General features: G+C 35.0%; 1 protein-coding gene across 2 annotated transcripts in view; it reads right to left on the bottom strand.

Moving 5' to 3' along the window:
* LOC123527747 (neprilysin-4-like) overlaps nt 1-14,482 on the bottom strand; it is a 48,218-nt gene that overhangs the window by 14,138 nt on the left and 19,598 nt on the right. For both annotated transcript variants that reach the window (XM_053523786.1, XM_053523787.1), the window contains 13 exons: nt 12,213-12,352; nt 11,636-11,782; nt 10,447-10,608; nt 9,503-9,586; nt 8,369-8,571; nt 6,507-6,686; nt 5,623-5,709; nt 4,344-4,477; nt 3,289-3,382; nt 2,267-2,395; nt 1,674-1,772; nt 1,353-1,430; nt 95-198 (listed from right to left, as the gene is read on the bottom strand). In XM_053523786.1, the coding sequence (XP_053379761.1) occupies nt 95-198; nt 1,353-1,430; nt 1,674-1,772; nt 2,267-2,395; nt 3,289-3,382; nt 4,344-4,477; nt 5,623-5,709; nt 6,507-6,686; nt 8,369-8,571; nt 9,503-9,586; nt 10,447-10,608; nt 11,636-11,782; nt 12,213-12,352 (1,641 nt within the window). The remainder of the gene's footprint in view (nt 1-94; nt 199-1,352; nt 1,431-1,673; nt 1,773-2,266; nt 2,396-3,288; nt 3,383-4,343; nt 4,478-5,622; nt 5,710-6,506; nt 6,687-8,368; nt 8,572-9,502; nt 9,587-10,446; nt 10,609-11,635; nt 11,783-12,212; nt 12,353-14,482) is intronic.

Raw genomic sequence — 14,482 nt, 5'->3', positions numbered from 1 at the left:
TTGATGTATCGCACTATCATTTTTTTAACAAAAATAAAAACAATATTTTTACTTCATTTGTTTCGAATCTAACTAACCTACAAATAATACTTACAATGTTTTGTCAACTGGCTTATTAATCATCTGAAGGCTAGTGATAGCAATGCCGCGTATTGTCTCAAGAACATTTTCAAAGTATTTGTCCGCGTGGTAATTAAACTGAAACAAAAAATACAAAAGCACGTGCATTTTGTTTACAACTGATAAAACTCTTAATAAATATTTTTTGTTCATTGTGACTGAAATGAATACTTGCATGTGATAATGTTGAGACAAGTATAAAGTTACACGATTCTTACATTTCTAATATTTCTTTACAAAAACAAATTAGTGTTTTGCATCTCTTAATTATAGTAAAAACACTATAACATCAGAACGTTTCGCAGAATAAACCTAGGAAATATTTGTTGCTACTTGATGAACAAATATGCTACTAGAGTCTTAAATGCCCCTTTTGTAAATAAGATATGACATGTAATACTAAAACAGTATAAAATACATTTGAGCCGTGCCATGAGAAAACCAACATAGTGGGTTTGCGACCAGCAAGGATCCAGACCAGCCTGCGCATCCGCGCAGTCTGGTCAGGATCCATGCTGTTCGCTATTAGTTTCTCCAATTCCATTAGGCTTTGAAAGCGAACAGCATGGATCCTGACCAGACTGCGCGGATGCGCAGGCTGGTCTGGATCCATGCTGGTCGCGAACCCACTATGTTGGTTTTCTCATGGCACGGCTCATTTAAACTTTCAAACAAACATCTAAAACATCTAAACCCTCGAGCTTATATGTAAGACAGCATCCCATGTCCCAACTAACTGACAGTGTTTGGTTATATTTGTTGTTGATGACAAAGCAAAAAATAGATTCCATGACAATATGCAAAAAAACAGGCATCTGAAAAGAACGCGGCCAATTAAAAGCATGATTTTGTTAGCAATTGTACAGAAATGTTATACTGCATATGAAGTAGTGATCTTGGTGTTGTGTTTGTGAATCACTTAGTAACAAACAAAACCCAAGGGACATAACTTAATTCCTTTAATGATTCGTGAATCTATGTCAGATACTTTTTGCGATACGCGCGACACAAAATTTTGCCCAGCGGACGGACAGACTGACGGACACAGGTAAATTAAAAACCTTTGACATTAACAAAATAAACATATTATACGCTCAGGTAAATACATTGTCACCTTTTAAGAAAGGTAATAATTTGTCCTTTTTAATACTGGATTTTCTTTGCGGCAAAATAATGTAATTGAAGTAAAAATCACGAAATTCTGAAAAGAAGGTGAAAATGCTTAGTATTACATTTTTATACTCCTCATCCAACGCAGTGTCATTCAGGATGTATGAGGGGAATCCTATTTTAACTGCCATCGCATCTGCCTGAAATCATAAGAAAAAATAAGTTTTTCCAAACATTCATTTTCAAACAAAATTATCTTGGTACATTTAACCATTCAGGCATACCTGCTTTGAATACCAAAACAAATAATGTGATACACAGTCTTCCAGAAGAGTGCTATTAAGATATACAATTTACTTACAACTTCAACATGACAGGTGAAATATTTGCGTGACAAAAGACAATAAATATAAATACTGAAGATTTAAAAAAGTGCTACAAACCTTATCGATTGCTAGCTCTTTTGTAGTTTCATCCATCCAATCAACTTCAGTAAGTAGCTCGTTGACGGCCACACGTATATCTTGTACCATTTCAAGTGCCTAATTGTAAGAAATATTTTCTGTTTTATTTATGTGAGTGCACAAACTCTGCTACCGGCTCTTTATTGACCAACATTTCTTGCGAAATAAAGTTGAACCTACACATACTAAAAAAAATCTATAGAAATATAAACATATGTACTGACTGAAATCAAACTAAGTGGGGTTAAATCTTACTCACCTTGGCTTTGCAGGTCACGTTTCGCGTTTATTAATTTGTAATATTTATCATAATATTTATTATAGTGCATTATTATGGACTTTTCTTTCAATATAAATCATGTCATGATAATTTATTTTACCATTAAATGTAGTGTGTAACCAAGCATTTTCAATGTACCATGATGTACCACAGTGGCTTATACACGTTGTGTCAAAATGTTGCTTTTTTCACCTATCATTAATACTGAAATTTTGTCATATGATCAGAAGTCTGTATCTGTTTGGCTATAAAATAATCAGGACAAAACAAAAAAATAACATTAACTACTCACGTTTTTCTTGGCATCTTCGTCAAAATGTTTACTGACAAACAGTCTACCAACAGCATTGCCTAAATTATCATTTACATAACTAACACAGTCCCTCCATCTGACTCGCTCTTGCTTCGAGCCGAATATGGCCTTAAAAATAAAAATAATCATTTTAAGCTTTATGTTCAGAATAAAACAGCTTGAAAATCATGCATCTAAAAATGTTGTGATGAAATTTTGTATATCCACCTATGTATATGAAAGTTATAGAACAGCATATATTTTGACCTTTAAATGTGATCTTGACCTTTGAGCTAAAAGTTCGAGTCTTTCACTCGGCAAATTGTCTTATGCAACACATTTTCTAGTTATGAAGGAAGTTTTTGCTAAAGTTCTAAAATATCCATCCGTTCGTATAAATATTTTAGACATGGAAAAATGACATCAAGTGTGGCCCGATCTTTAAGTTAGGGTTACTGGTTTAAAATGCGTCACGTCTTGCTATGGTAAATACTTGTGCCAAGGTATTTGAATATCTATGCATTCTAAAAAATACAAAGCGACCAGGAAAAAGGACGTTATGTTTTTCACCTCTACAGCCTTTACCTTTAAAGTAGGTGTATTAGTCTTAAATGCGACTGGTCGCCTAGTTATGCTGAATGTTGTGCCTAGTTATTTAAATATCCATGCACGCATGAAAATATTATAGAGCGGTTAAAATTATCTAAATACCTGACCTCTAAATGTGTCCTTTACCTTTAAGCTACGAGTCCGAATTTTTCGCGCAACATGTTGCCTTATGGTTGTCGTTTGTGCCAAGTTATTTCAAAATCTAACTTTCAACAACCAAGTTTTACGCCGGACATGAGTTTGTGTACACATGGACACACGGATGCACAGACACATGCACTGGGATCAATTTATATGTACCAAGACACTTTTAGTTCTGGGTGAATATTATTCAACACCATATGACTTTTTCCGAGAACTGCTTATTCTGCAGAATAGAGATTTTACCAATTTGAAGTGTAGTAGATACTTACTTTATAGTATTCCGTTCTGAGCTCCCGATACTTTCCTGGAAGATTTGGAACTCTGTTCATCATGAATCGCCAGATGATATAGTTGGCCAAAGTTCTGAAGGAGAAAGAACAATTCTAGGACTGTGAAATTAAATATATATAATGCCTTTCTTAAACTATGTAAGATATAACAAAATGAAGTTCTGAATATGGGTGTGCAGCTATTCATAATTCGATGTCATGTAGTAAGAGCAGACTGTTGAAAACCTCCAGTAGTTTAGTGGTACTGCACATTAAATACTGTGTTTAGATGTTCATGAATTGGGTATGCACTATTTCGTACCTAATTCAAAGCACTGTTACTACATTTAAACTTGTTTAATTCATGTTTTTATAAACTATATAAAGTAATTGTTCATATTTTCAAATATGAAATTTGGGTCTAATGTACCTTTAAATATGAATGTATGCTACTGTAGTATATTGCAATTATTGCCCATAAAGATTGTCAATATGAATATAGCAATTCGAACAACAATCTCGAAGGTTACTAAAATTGTTATCAATAATAAACATTTGCCACAGTGTGTTTTCTAGCGTTAAATGCTTTAAGGTGTCCAATGCGCATCTTTCACTAAAATAGTTGGATTTTAGATTTTGAAAATTAGTATCCAACGATTTAAACATGACTAGATATATAAACTAACAGTGTTTGTAGAGTAACATTCACAACTGGATGTCTTGTTTTACAGTCATTTGTTAAAATATATTCACCTTTTTAGTGGTAGTACATATTTATACTGCGTTACACGTGTTTAATGTTTATGAATTCGGGTCTAATACATTACGAAAGTCATACTGTTTTGACTTTAACGCTAAATAATAATGTGTGTTTTGACCCTGCCAGCGAGTCAAAACACTGTTTTATCGTTAATCAAGGGACCGTGTTTAAATACTGGAAATTATATCAAACATAGTTTCAGTAACAATACTATCATTTAATAAGCATTTTTCATAATGTCAAGCCAGAATCATCTGGATATTACAATAAAATTGTTGACTATTCATTTGCTTACCTTTCTTCAGTCTGTTTTACAAGATCCACCATGTGTTTGAGAAAGTCTGGAGCATATACCACAATGGTTTCAGTCTCGTTCAGAGTTACGTTAACACGACCAAATATATCACGGAGATATCGAATCCATTCAAACTGCAATAAATCAATACAAATTCAGTCAATGTTCTTAAAGTGTAGCATTCAAAGAAAATATGAAACTATTTAACATTAGCAACGTCAAAAGAAATGAGAAGATCGTTTAGTCTATATTTCATCTCAGCACAATTCATGACGACGCGTTACATGTTGCAGCCACAATATCCAGTATGTTTTTAAAGGTATATTTCATCAATTTTTAAATGTATGTATCATTTTCATTATGTTTAAGAAGTATTAAATATGTCTAAAATGTCTTTTAAAATCTTTAACACACAGAATAAAGTTAAACAAGGTGCTTATGCTAGAAAACGATACTGGTAAATAAAGGTAACAAAATGTCTTACGTCTTATCATTTTAACTTTTACCCCGCTAAATTTCTAAAATGGACTGGATCATTCAATTTGGGCAGTGCCATTTATTATACGAAGGGATGTTCACTGAATATTTACAGACTGAATAGCAAACAGAGCAGACCATGATCAGCATGCACGGATGAGCAGGCTGATCTTGGTCTGCACTGGTCGCAAAGGCATAATCACTTGTCGGTAGCAGGCTAAAGGTTAAGTCTTTATAGCCGGGTGTAGCCTCACATGATAGCCAACAGTTTTATGAATTTTACACACTGTTCTCTGCGCTAGGGAAAGATGTCACATTTTTTGAAATATATATTATAATTTATATACATTATTGGACTGTTAATGGGTCGTAACCTATGTCGTTGCACAGCAAATCAAATTGACGATAAGCATACGGCGCGAATTCTCTATGCAGGGAACGGTGTAAAAAAAAACAGTTAAAGTTCTGGATACAGGGAGTTAGTGTGATCCAAAATTGAAGATGCGTAGAATCGTTTTTACATTAATAGTCGTGTAACATTTTGAAGTCACATGTAAAATTATATTTAAAAGGCCTTTTCAAAACTGTATAGATTTACATATATATAGCTCTACTGTCTAAACATAAAAAATATAACTCTTTCGAGAATTTCATGGAACATATTAAGTAAAAAAAAATACTGATTAACATTACTTTCATTGATCAGTGTCATTCTTCCTGTCCTTATTGTTGCTTCTGTTGTTTCTAATGTTATTTTCATTACTTAAATCTCTTCATAAAGAATACTTAGTATTGATCTTACCTTCGGAATTTGAGTTTGCAAATCTTTTACCGTCATTTTGTTATACAGTGCCTCGCTGTCTCTCCGGTGTTCTTGCGGAGTTGTAAGCTATAAGTGTAAACACTACGTTTTACAATATACATACATGATTGGGGGAAATGTCCAGTGAAAGATAAGCTCAATACGCTCATGACAGGACTTTTGATAAGAGCATCTGAAACGTTTCTGTTATCATCCCTTGTTGGTTCTATTACAACCTGTTTTGCTTATTACCTTGATAACAATAAAGTAACCTATCAAACTAGATTATATGGGTACGTCACAACAAAATGATATGACATCTACTTCAAATGCTAGTGAGAATATTACTTAATATATTTAATGATTTATTTTTTCTTTTACATTTTTCTTGTCAATGAGCTGATTCTCTGTGTCTGATTTAAAGCAGCACGTACATCAGTTTTGGTCACGTGGTGACTTTGTAGTTTTTTCGTGTCGGTGGAAGAGCGTTATTTTAGGCAGGAGTGGAACCTGGTCAGAACCTACCAATTTTCTATATGCTAGTTTAGGAAAGGAAAACATACCGCCAGCAAGATTGGAAACCCAAAACAGTGACGGACAAGCAGTTGGATGTCAGTGACCTTAATCACCGTGCTATAGAGGCACCTTTTCCAGCTTACGGGTCACGTTTAAGATACTCGTCACAATATATTTGTGCAGAATCTTGATAAAATAGTACTACAAGGTATTTATTTATTTACTTATTTCGAATTACAGACTTGTAAAACTGAAGGAATTCCAAGCCTAGAAGACTACTACGCTTATGCTATCCATGATCTAAAACATTGTCAGGAGGACATTTGTAAATATTTAACTCTATAATAAAGTGTACAATATTAGCTTACGTTCGCTAATTTGATCTCAAACTCTACCACATCTCTCATATCTGCCTTAGCTACAGTGCTAGAGGCACCAAACAGAATCGCGACGTTAACGGCAAACTCCTCATACGCTAACAGCCGAGGATCTTCAAACCCTTTCATATAGTAATCCCTTGATGACATTCCCAGCTCTGTCTGGTCCAACTAAAATTCAAACAAAGAGACGTGAAAGGCCTGTATCGCTCTTATGACCTAATATTCAATTTCAAATAGTCCATATTCCTATTTGACATGGTATTCAATTAGACAAAAAGTTTATACAAATTTCGAGAAGATCATGTAGTAAATGTGGCCTATGGAATATAAATAGACTTTTGTGTGATCTGATCCAGTTACCTAGATTTTGACCATAGATAATCGAGTTGATAATCCCGATAAAATTTCTAATGCTAATGAGATATAACTCACCTCGAACACTTCGTGCTTGGCTGAACAACATTATTTCACATAGGTCGTCAATATTATATATTTTTATATTTTATTAAATATTTTATGAGAATATAGGTGATGAAATTCACAATGTTTTTATCGAATATATTCTATCAAACCTTTTCTTCGAGTCCTATTTTATTGAATCGGTCAGCTCAGCTAAATATCTAGGCGTGTGGATATCTCAAATGACCTATCATGGGACAATCACATAAACAGGTCAACCAAGAAAGCTAACCAAACCCTAGGGATTTTACGAAGAAACATTAAGGTCAAATCCTAACCCATTAAGACCATTGCTTACCAGATTCTAGTCCGACCCCAGCTCGAATATGCCTCCGAGGTATGGTCGCCCAACACCCAAACTCAAACTGACCAAATTGAAAGCGTCCAAAGGAGAGCCGCCCGTTGGATCAAGACGACTACGACCGTACTTCCAGTGTAACAGAAATGCTACACTCCCTAAACCTTCGTCGACTGGATTTAAGGCGTATAGACTTTAGGTTATCACTTTTCTATAAGATTCATCATGATCTGGTTGCTATCCCAATCGTAGATTACCTGACCCCAATGGCCCGATGTGTCCGCTATGGCCATTCCCAAAGTTATAGGTTAATTACTACAACCATTGACTATTACAAGTTTTCTTATTTTCCGAGAACAGTATACCATTGGAACCAACTCCGCCCCCCACACCCCAGTGTCGCCCACCTCCCTACCCTAGAGCAGTTCAGTGCCGCAGTTTGCAGCCTTGAACATGCCTCGCCCTAGTTATCCTGCAAACTCAAGTTTTAACCTTTTTATATCACCAAAGTTATTTTTAGTTTCTTCCACTCTAAATTTTTATCACTATATTCTTTCTCTTTTTGATTTTAACGCGCAAAACGTCTACGTTCCCGCAAGGGGTTTGACGTCAACGGAAGATAGATAGATAGATATTTTGCTCTTGCAATGTTCTTTAGTTCTAAAGCTTTTAGAGTCTGGCCTTATACACAGTGTATGGCATCTTTACATTATACATATATGCAGAGACGCCTATTGTTCAAGGTAACATTTGTATAATTTTGTAAGCATGTTTCGTTGGGTTTAACGTCGCACCGACACAATTTTAGGTCATATGGCGACATTCCAGCTTTCATCTCTGGCCATCGACCTTCCACAATGGATGGCTTCCTCGCATGGGAAATTCAACGCCCCGAGTGAGGCTCGAACCCACATCGATGAGGAGCAAGTGATTTGAAGTCACCGACCTTAACCACTCGGCCACGGAGGCCCCCAGTACGTAGATGAGATGAAATTTCAATTCTCAGTGACAAGGTCATGAAGGTAGAAACTCCATCTGTTTTAGTTACTGCAGAATTATAATGCAGGTAAATGAGTTATTATTAAAAACGTACCTGAATGATATAATCATCTGAGTTCTTGTCATCAGGACCAACCCACTGGTCTATCAGAATTTTGTTATTATACAATCTAAGTTTGGCAAGTAAGTCTATCAAATCAAACTGTTTCTTGTCCCATTTTGGATCTGCTACTGGCCATCCTCCAAGGTCATTTAGTACGACAAATGCTGGTGCCAGATCACGCTCGTCTATCAAAGCTGAAGAGTGTTAAATAATAATCTGAGAGGTTACGCAGTAAACACTGATTTACCGGACCGAAACCGGCAAAACGGTATATTTTTATGACATTGGCCCAACATTTAGCTGATGTTAGACATCAAAACATCTGTCGGAAACAATGTCGGGCCAATATTACATTTACCTTGCAAATATTGTGTAACAAATAGTGTTTTCTGGGAATACAGTATTATCCGCGGTATGCCGCTTTCCATAAGCGAATTATCAGTCATACCTACATGTATTAACTGCTACATTTTACAATGAACTTTGAATACACAACAACAAAGTATACACAGTATCTTAATAGACAAACAGACAGCAAGACAGTATCTTCTTCAATAAACATGTAACTGATACATTGGTAACTATATGTTCATTCATTAACACAGTGTCTAAATAGATAAATATTTATAGGTTATTCGATTTGTATCGAGAAATATGCATAAATGCTGCAGCAGAACAATTGCGCGACTTCAGGAGCGCAATATTATTCCGCGAAAGAATGAGTGCATATTTCTCGTTGCAAATCTTTTTATTACATGTACATATGCATTTATGCTAAATATTATATAAATGATGTAAATTTGTTCTTAAGATTGAGTAAAACTGAAAATATCGTCGTTAAAGAACTTTTAAACACGACGAGATACACGAAACTGATGCCACAAATGACGTCACACACCCGGTATGAAATTTGAACTTAATATGACAAAAATATTGACGTTTTAGGTTCCACTGAAATGAGTATGTAATAAAAAAGAATCACATTGTCATTAACTATAGACATACAGCAATAAAGTATTTTAATAGATAAACATAGAACTGACAGAATTGAAAACGTTCTAATATTCAAGAACACAATACCTTAATAAAGAAACATACGGCTGACATTGGGGATAATATACTTACATTCATTAATACAGGATGTATATAGTCGTTTAGCTTTTATTGTGCCTTCACTTTCCTCAGATGTCTCAGGATGTTCAAGTAAATCTGTATATAGAATTTCAGCAGGTGCATTAAATCTGTAGGGATAACTTATGTTTTTTCGTGTTATAACATCTGCAGAATTTAGAGGAGTTGGTTGGTACCTGAGCCCGGTAGGGCGAGGGTACCAACGATTCCCGTGGGATTCTGAAGATGTTATAACACGAAAAGAACATGCGCTGACGCTATTCTAGCATAAAACGCGTAAAAAAAACAAGTAAATGAACATATTGTTCGTCAACGTCATTTTCATAAAATGCCCCGTAAAGTCTACGTTGTTTTTTCACGTTGACGTCATTTCCTTTTGAATTATCCGTTTTGGGGCGTAATATATTTACGCGTTGTCAAGAAACGCGCATATATTAAAAGGTGTTTTAACAGCACGTGAGCGTTTTCTCTCCTGTTAAAATACCCCCGAAAAGTGGCAATAGCAGCAGTTTTATCCTAGAATGTACATTTATAAATAAATGAATGTGTTGGTATATGCAATAGTATATACTCAAGAGGATTTTTAACAAAGACTTTAAACAAACATAAAGAAGGTGAGAAAATGACTGATATCAACTAATATACAGTGAGAAAACTTGGGTGTTTAGGGTAATTAAAATTTCAATGTTTACCTTTTGCTTAACAAAACCAAGCAAAAGAAATTCCGAAGTTGAAATTAGCTCTCCTTTCTCAATGTGTTGAAATCTTATATAACTTATAACGATGGGATATCTCAATATAAAATTTCTGCTTATTGATGTAATAGCTTGCATAAATGTTTATACAAAAAGTAAATAACTCATCAAATTGTTGAGTCTTACAGGTTTAATAATAACAAAGTTAATGAAGTTTTTGCGATCAAAAGAATCTAGCCATACCTTTTAGTTGAATATCTATTATATCTCTAAGTTTTGAAAATGTGTCGTAGCTCGTCCTGTCTTCTGGAATTTCGTTGAATTTATTCCATGATCCACAGGCGTATTCAAAGAAATCTTCACATGGATCGACGGTGTCGTCCATTGACTCCAATAAACGTGCGGCTGCAAAATCATCATCAGTACATTGTATTACATGGTAGAATCGATAAAATAAGCCGATTGAAATAAATGTATATATGAGCCGTGCCATGAGAAAACCAACATTGTGGCTTTGCGACCAGCATGGATCCAGACTGTTCGCTAACGGTTTCTCTAATTGTAATAGGCTTTAAAAGCGAACAGCATAGATCCTGACCAGACTGCGCGGATGCGCAGGCTGGTCTAGATCCATGCTGGTCGCAAAGCCACTATGTTGGTTTTCTCATGGCACGGCTCATATATATAATATAAAATATAAAAAGACTAAGAATAACAACATTCAACGTTTGACCATTACATATACATGTATCGCAAGATTTACATTTTGACCCTTAAATATACATGTATTGCAGGTTTATAAATCCGACCCTTACATAAACATGTATCGCCAGATTTATATTTTATCCATTACTTATACATGTATCGCCAGGTTTATAAGTTTGACCCTTACATATACATGTTACGCCAGGTTTATATTTTGACTCTAAAATATACATGTGCCACCAGGTTAGTATGCTCATCTTTTGATGTTGTTAATACTGAGAAACATCAATTTACCATGTGGTAACCTGGTTATACGTAAGGTATGTGTAACATGTAGGAGACTGTAAACGTTTGGCATTTTAGATTTGGACGCCTTAAATTGTCCTAAAATTTTACACTACTTATGAATATAGGGTAACAGACAAGCCTAGCAAAAGAGGGAACTTTAGGATTCCAGTCAAGCACGAACTACGTGCATATCTGAGTGCATTTATAGTTTCAATTCTAAAATAGTCAATGTATTAATCATTTATGAGATCGTGTCAATCAATCAAATCGGTATAAACACGTTTTTTAGTTTGTTATATTACATGAATAAACACGGATTTCGTCGGCAGAAAATAAAATATATATGAATATTATCTTGATAACCGGTAACCCGTTTACACGAACATGTTTATATCAAACTGCTAAACTGACACCTTATCCTGAATAATCAGTAACTCACCAGCTTTAACGCAGTCCTCTGTAAGGCACAACTTATGTGAGTTATCAGTGTACTGTCCATCAGATTGTTCTGATATTAAGTTATCAGACAGTTTATCATTTTGCGGGCTGTATCCTATGTCCGTTTCTGTTATAGTTATTGTTCGGACTGCAAGAAAGAGAATAATTTGCATTTTCCATGAATACTTCTGTTCACAAATACCAGCTGTGTCAACTTCTACGAAAATCAATATAACTACATGACTACTAACATATATCACCATAGTTTTTACTATTTATGGTGACAGATTTCTGCCAATTTCGCCTGTTCGACAAAGCGAGGCCGGCGACAAAGCAAAAAGGCGAAGTTGGAAGAAATCGGGAATTTCCGTGTGAGTACGTATTTTCCGTATGCCACTTCGGCAGTCTCCGGAGTATATTAGCAGCTGGAAAATACCGAAATTGCATTAGGCGATAACGCATTCAAACATAAGTTACCGAATGTCAAAACTTGTCCGTTACCTTAAAAAATTAATAAAATTTTGCCTCATCCTCTGACAAGCAACAACTCCAAAATGAAAATATCAAACAAAATATACTTGTCTCACTTCCAGGTCGAGTTGCCAACACTATAACGAGGGCAATAGCGATTCCTGAACAGATGAAGCTGACAAGCAGTAATGCGACCTCGAGATAAGTTCGTCCACAACAATATGAGCGCCGAGATTTTCCACTTGGCCTGAAATACATTAAGTCATGTTTATAGAATAAATAAATAAAGATGTGGTGTGGCCATCCGCAAAAAAAAGAGCGTTGTGATTTTCTGTTTGACCTGGGAATACGTAGAATCAAAGTTTGAAGGGCAAATATACAAAACATGGTGAATACATAGAATCAAAGTTTGTAGGATAAATGAACAAAAAATGGCGTTTCCGCCCACAATTGTATCCCCAATGAAAAGCGCCTTTTCAACTTGGTTTGTTTGTAGGCTATACATTATGTGTCCGTTCACAGCAAAAAAGCACCGACCTGAACTATAACTGCGTTCTAAACATAATATACGTCACGAAAATGGCGAAATAACTTGTACACCATTATCAATGTCAGTTAAGTATTACGAGGCCTTAAACTTTGCTTAATTATGGCTATATATTGATATAAAGTATGTTTGTTTTCATTTTACATAAAACCTCTAGTTAAAGAGAACAATGGAGAAGCAAATATGCAGGTACAAGTGTTTTATGCTAGCTAACCATTTTTTTAACGAAAAATACAAGTTTACCTCTATGAACGAATTATAATATGTTTACTTACTGTGAAAGGACAAGGCTCTAATTATATCTAAGCAGTATTTGCTTTCCATACATACTATCTGTATCTTTGTAAGTTTAACAAACGTATTAGGAACAAGAAGGTTTGCAATAACTGTATCGACATAAAAAGCCGGCTGTTACACATGTGTATGTATTGAGCAACCTGTTATTCACCGCAGCAAATAAACCAATGCACATATTTTGTGAGTATATTTACTGGAACGCAACACATTAAACATTAACAAATTGTGCAATTCATTTCGCAATATTTAGGGGTATATTATTTTTGGAACGGAGCTGTTATTAAGTTTATTTGCAAGACAAAAGCAAATTTGTGTATATCCGTTCGCAACAATAAGCGGGCTGAGATTTTCCGCTTGACCTGAAAGAAATATGGACAAATACAAGATAAGATTTTCCATCCCAGACTAAACAAAACGCGTATGTACGGTAGATATGTACAGAGCTTTTGTTCCGACACAAGTCATATGGCTTTGCATCATTTCATCACAAGCGGGCACCTGGGTAGAGCCACCGATCTTCCGTAAGTCAGCTTGTATACAGAGTAAATATCGAAGGTTTACCCTAAATATATTTGAAATATGATGCCACTTCAAACTTTCACTTCTATTTTGGCCATAAATAAATCAGAAGCACATCACCATTTGAAGCAAGAAAAAGAAGCTTCCAGCTTCGCTAATAATCCTGTGTAAAAAATGAACTGTTTTAGTGTTGATGCGACCTTGTTTCTTCGTTAATATTTAATTGACTTAACGTCTTTTGATCAGAAATAAAAGGCCGTCCAACTTTGTTCAAAAATTTTTAGGCAATAAATATTTTAGAATGAAGATATTTCATAAAATTTTAAAACATAAAAAACATCAATGGTTTTCAGTATTTTGCCAATAATTTGAGAACCGGCAGATACCGGTATAATTATAAGCAAACGTTTGTACAAATACATTTTTTGCACGCGTTACGAATAAACTGATTTGTTCGATTACAACCGGAGTAGTTCCACAATATGGGTAGTGCTTTCTGTTAAGTCAGCCATAAGAATGTTAATTATTTCCGTATTTCAAATCAGGAGAGCAACAGTGTAAAAGAATGGATTAAGGAAGTAAAAGTGTTTATTTCTGGACAGAGGTTGAACAAAGGTAAAACTGACGAAGAAATTTACTAAATAGTAGAACAACATCTTACACGAGAAATTCCCCATAATATCAGACGGCCAGCTCCATAAGGAGAACGCAGATTTTCGAAGCGCGGAGGCATTGGCTCGATTCCCAGACGGGGTCTATTTTCTTTGTGACGATTTGTTAGAAGACATTGGCAGAAAATAGTTTATTAGAACTGGTAAAGAATCCAAGAACACTGGCTATAACTGAAATATTGTTAAAAACGGCACCAAACACACACAAAACCCTTATAAATCGCTAGAATATGTAAACTTTAGCTAGATTATATGAGAAATCTAGATGAGTATGTGGCAACTCGTTCAATAAAATATCTGAACATCGAAACAAATTTACCTTGTTTAATTGGTTTTAAAAGTC

Source organism: Mercenaria mercenaria, chromosome 14 (assembly GCF_021730395.1).
Source record: "Mercenaria mercenaria strain notata chromosome 14, MADL_Memer_1, whole genome shotgun sequence".
NCBI lineage: Eukaryota > Metazoa > Mollusca > Bivalvia > Venerida > Veneridae > Mercenaria > Mercenaria mercenaria.
The sequence above is the reverse complement of the archived record's forward strand: the minus strand, read 5'-3'. Positions and strand labels throughout refer to the sequence as shown.